The sequence below is a fragment of the Montipora foliosa genome, chromosome 12, assembly GCF_036669935.1.
Source record: "Montipora foliosa isolate CH-2021 chromosome 12, ASM3666993v2, whole genome shotgun sequence".
In the NCBI taxonomy this organism is placed as follows: Eukaryota; Metazoa; Cnidaria; class Anthozoa; order Scleractinia; family Acroporidae; genus Montipora; species Montipora foliosa.
Genome location: NC_090880.1, coordinates 5,768,290 through 5,771,365, shown reverse-complemented (window position 1 = coordinate 5,771,365; position 3,076 = coordinate 5,768,290). Strand labels below are relative to the sequence as shown.

The 3,076-nt window shown below is 41.1% G+C and overlaps 1 protein-coding gene across 1 annotated transcript; it reads left to right on the top strand.

Moving 5' to 3' along the window:
- Positions 1-275: 275 nt before the first annotated feature.
- LOC137979964 (ryncolin-2-like) lies at positions 276-2,138 on the top strand. Its single transcript, XM_068827290.1, has 3 exons — positions 276-652; positions 885-1,265; positions 1,631-2,138. The coding sequence occupies exons 1-3, from the start codon at positions 427-429 to the stop codon at positions 1,885-1,887; spliced, it is 864 nt and encodes a 287-aa protein (XP_068683391.1). The 5' UTR covers positions 276-426; the 3' UTR covers positions 1,888-2,138.
- Positions 2,139-3,076: the final 938 nt, after the last annotated feature.

The window sequence follows — 3,076 nt, the reverse complement described above, 5'->3', positions numbered from 1 at the left end:
ACGCGAGAAAATAAGCCGCGGCTAACTCTGGCCGCGGCTTACGTAAGCCGCGAACACCCCGTATAAATGGTACAAAATCTACGTTCACGGCTTTCTCAAGCCGTGGCTTATCCTGGCCAGGGAGTTTATACTCGTATAAACAGTTCCTTTCGCGGCTTAAGTAAGCCGCGGCTTATTTACTCTCGTATATACGGCCCTATTGTCAACAGAATGTTGTCAACTGCCTCGTCTGTGAGTCACTACAATGTGTTGTTATTTGATTGGTAGGAATCGATGATTCAGCATTCCCAAAATAGAGCGCAGGAGACAAGAATTATCTAGTTTGGAAAGACTTAATGAACTGAAGCTCAAGTCTTAAAAATCATTTTATACCCGCAGTTTTTGCTTTCACTTCACAGAAGAGTTTCCTGAAAGAACCAGTGCACAATGGCATTCCAGCTAGCTCTGCTTTTTACCGGGATTTTCGTTGGGGCATTTGCCAAAACTTCTGTGCAAACAACAAAAAGCCATGGTATTAGTAAACCCCAGTGCAACGTGAACAACTTTTACGCCGGACCACACTGCTGTAAGAAGATCGAGCAGCAACTCACTGAGATCAAAGAAGCAATCGCTGCGCTGAAGACAAACGGAACTGGCGGTTCTAACGACAAAGGTGCGCATTTACATGTATACATTTTAGATACTGTTACTTCTAAGACATCAGTGGTTTACGTTTTCGCATCTGTTCCGTCGCAAAACTCAATCAAATTACGATCAATTGCTTTAAAAACATTCCCTAGCTCTGTATAGTATTTTCCTCTATGCCGTCCATTCAACGTTTTAGATGGATAGAGATAATACCAAAACATACTGACAGAAATTCATCCCGATTATGTAATTTTTAGGCTACAAGAACTGCGCCGATGTTTACAATTCTGGCGAAAAGATTAGTGGTGTGTACAAAATCGATCCCGATGGTTTGGGAGAATTTGAAGTGTACTGTGATCACAAAACTGCCGGCGGAGGATGGACGGTCTTTCAAAAAAGACAAGACGGCTCCGTAGATTTCTTCCGCGCTTGGGACGCCTACAAAAGAGGTTTTGGTAATCTAAATGGAGAGTTTTGGCTTGGACTGGACAAGATTCACCGCCTGACTGTAAGCAGCAGCAGCAAGCTTCGCGTGGACTTGGAAGACATTCATGGAAATACAGCATTTGCCGAGTACAGTTCAGTTACAGTGGCAAGCGAGCGAGCAAAATACCAGCTCAGTTTGGGGAAATATTCAGGTTTGCAAACTCTGGTGATTAATAAACAACCCTGTGTTAATTAAGATAGACACACTTTCTCATTTCAACTAGGTGCAGTCTGTCTTTAACTGATAGAACTCAGTTCTACTGTGATGTCAGAGAATTTTATCTCGCTTTGACTGACAGAATAAGAACACAGCAAACTGAAAAACCTGGTAATCATTTCACTCGTGTGGTGATAAACACGTTACATCGATTTCATGTCGGTGGCAAGTAGAGACAACAAACAATCTCTCATGTGCGTTTTAAGAATTTTTAGCATTTTAAAAAAGTTTAACACTGCTTCTTATTTTAATTTGATGGCTTAATTGTTTTTTTCTTTTTTTTTTTTTTTTGTCATTCAGGCACTGCACGTGATTCCCTTAACTATCACCGCGGCCAAGCGTTCAGCACCAAGGATCGAGATAATGATAACAATTCACCAAACTGTGCGTCAAGCTATAAAGGTGCCTGGTGGTTCAAGAATTGTCACTACTCCAACCTGAATGGTCTTTATCTTAATGGAAAGGTCGATTTGAAAGGAATGATCTGGTATCACTGGAAAAACAGTGCCTACTCTGTCAAGCGGTCTGAGATGAAGATACGTCCACAGAACTTTTGAGGCTCTGTGTCACATTTCATTTGGTAACCAGGGGATGGATCTTATTGGTCATCAATGAATCGAACTGCTTAACTCGCACAACTGTGTAAAACACTCAGTAAGTTTTCACAACAAGAAATTTCTTGCGATTAGATATTAGTAGCATACCGCGCATGTTATCATCCGGTAGATTTCGATATATCAGCACTTGCTTAGTTTCACAGAAGCAGTAAGCTGGGAATGCTTTAATAAAGTTCGCTAATGATGACCAATGATAAATGTTCTTCTTTTTCGTTGTCTGCATGATGGCGTTCACCCTTTTATTTTTCAAGAAAGAAAAGTAAATTGCCTCCTCTCAACAATTCACTGCCTTTTGGCTCTCACAAGCCCTTTCCACAGAAAAACCCAAAGCAGCACCAATTTCAAACAAGAGAATATTGAAAGATATTAAGCTACCCCTTTACTTTAGATGACACTAAAAATTTCAATTGTCTACTTAAAAGGAACTTGTACCCCTGATATTTGTTCGCCATTGGTAACTGGGTGACTACAACAATTGCGGATAAATTTTGCAACTGTCTCACCTCACTTCCCTAATATCTCTAAATTAATTCCAATTCGATCCGGATGCAGGACCTCCCTGAAATCCACTTCCGGGTGAGTGGACCTTCCTTGGTAAATATCTCGAATTATTCATTATTATTCACTATCACGAAACAAGCACTATGTTTAATTTTTTTCAAGATAAAAGGCGGTTACAGAAACTGATAAGGCAACTATTGATGGTAATTATGTATTCTGACTGTGACATAGGGATATGATGGTTTCTGGGCCGGACTCAAGAGTCAGAATACACTGCGAGTAGTCCCTTTAAATCAGTCGAGCAGCCCGCTTTTCTGAGGCGGACTTGTTTTGTCACACAAACACAAAATGCTCGAGGGAGACTTGGGAAGAGGAGTCTTCTTCCCAAGCCTCCCTCGGTCATTTTATGGGTTTGCGTGACAAAACACGACTGCCTCAGAAAACCGGGCCGCCGACTGATTTGAAGGGACTCCTCGCGGTCTACCGTCAGAAGTTGTTGATAATATAGTAGTTTTGTTAAATTCGTCATAATTTCAAGCATTAGCTATAAAAGCTCTTCCACGCTGAAGAACAACCAGCCATGGAAGCAAAAAAGTATTAAATCGACCTTACTACTCTTTTCTGCTTA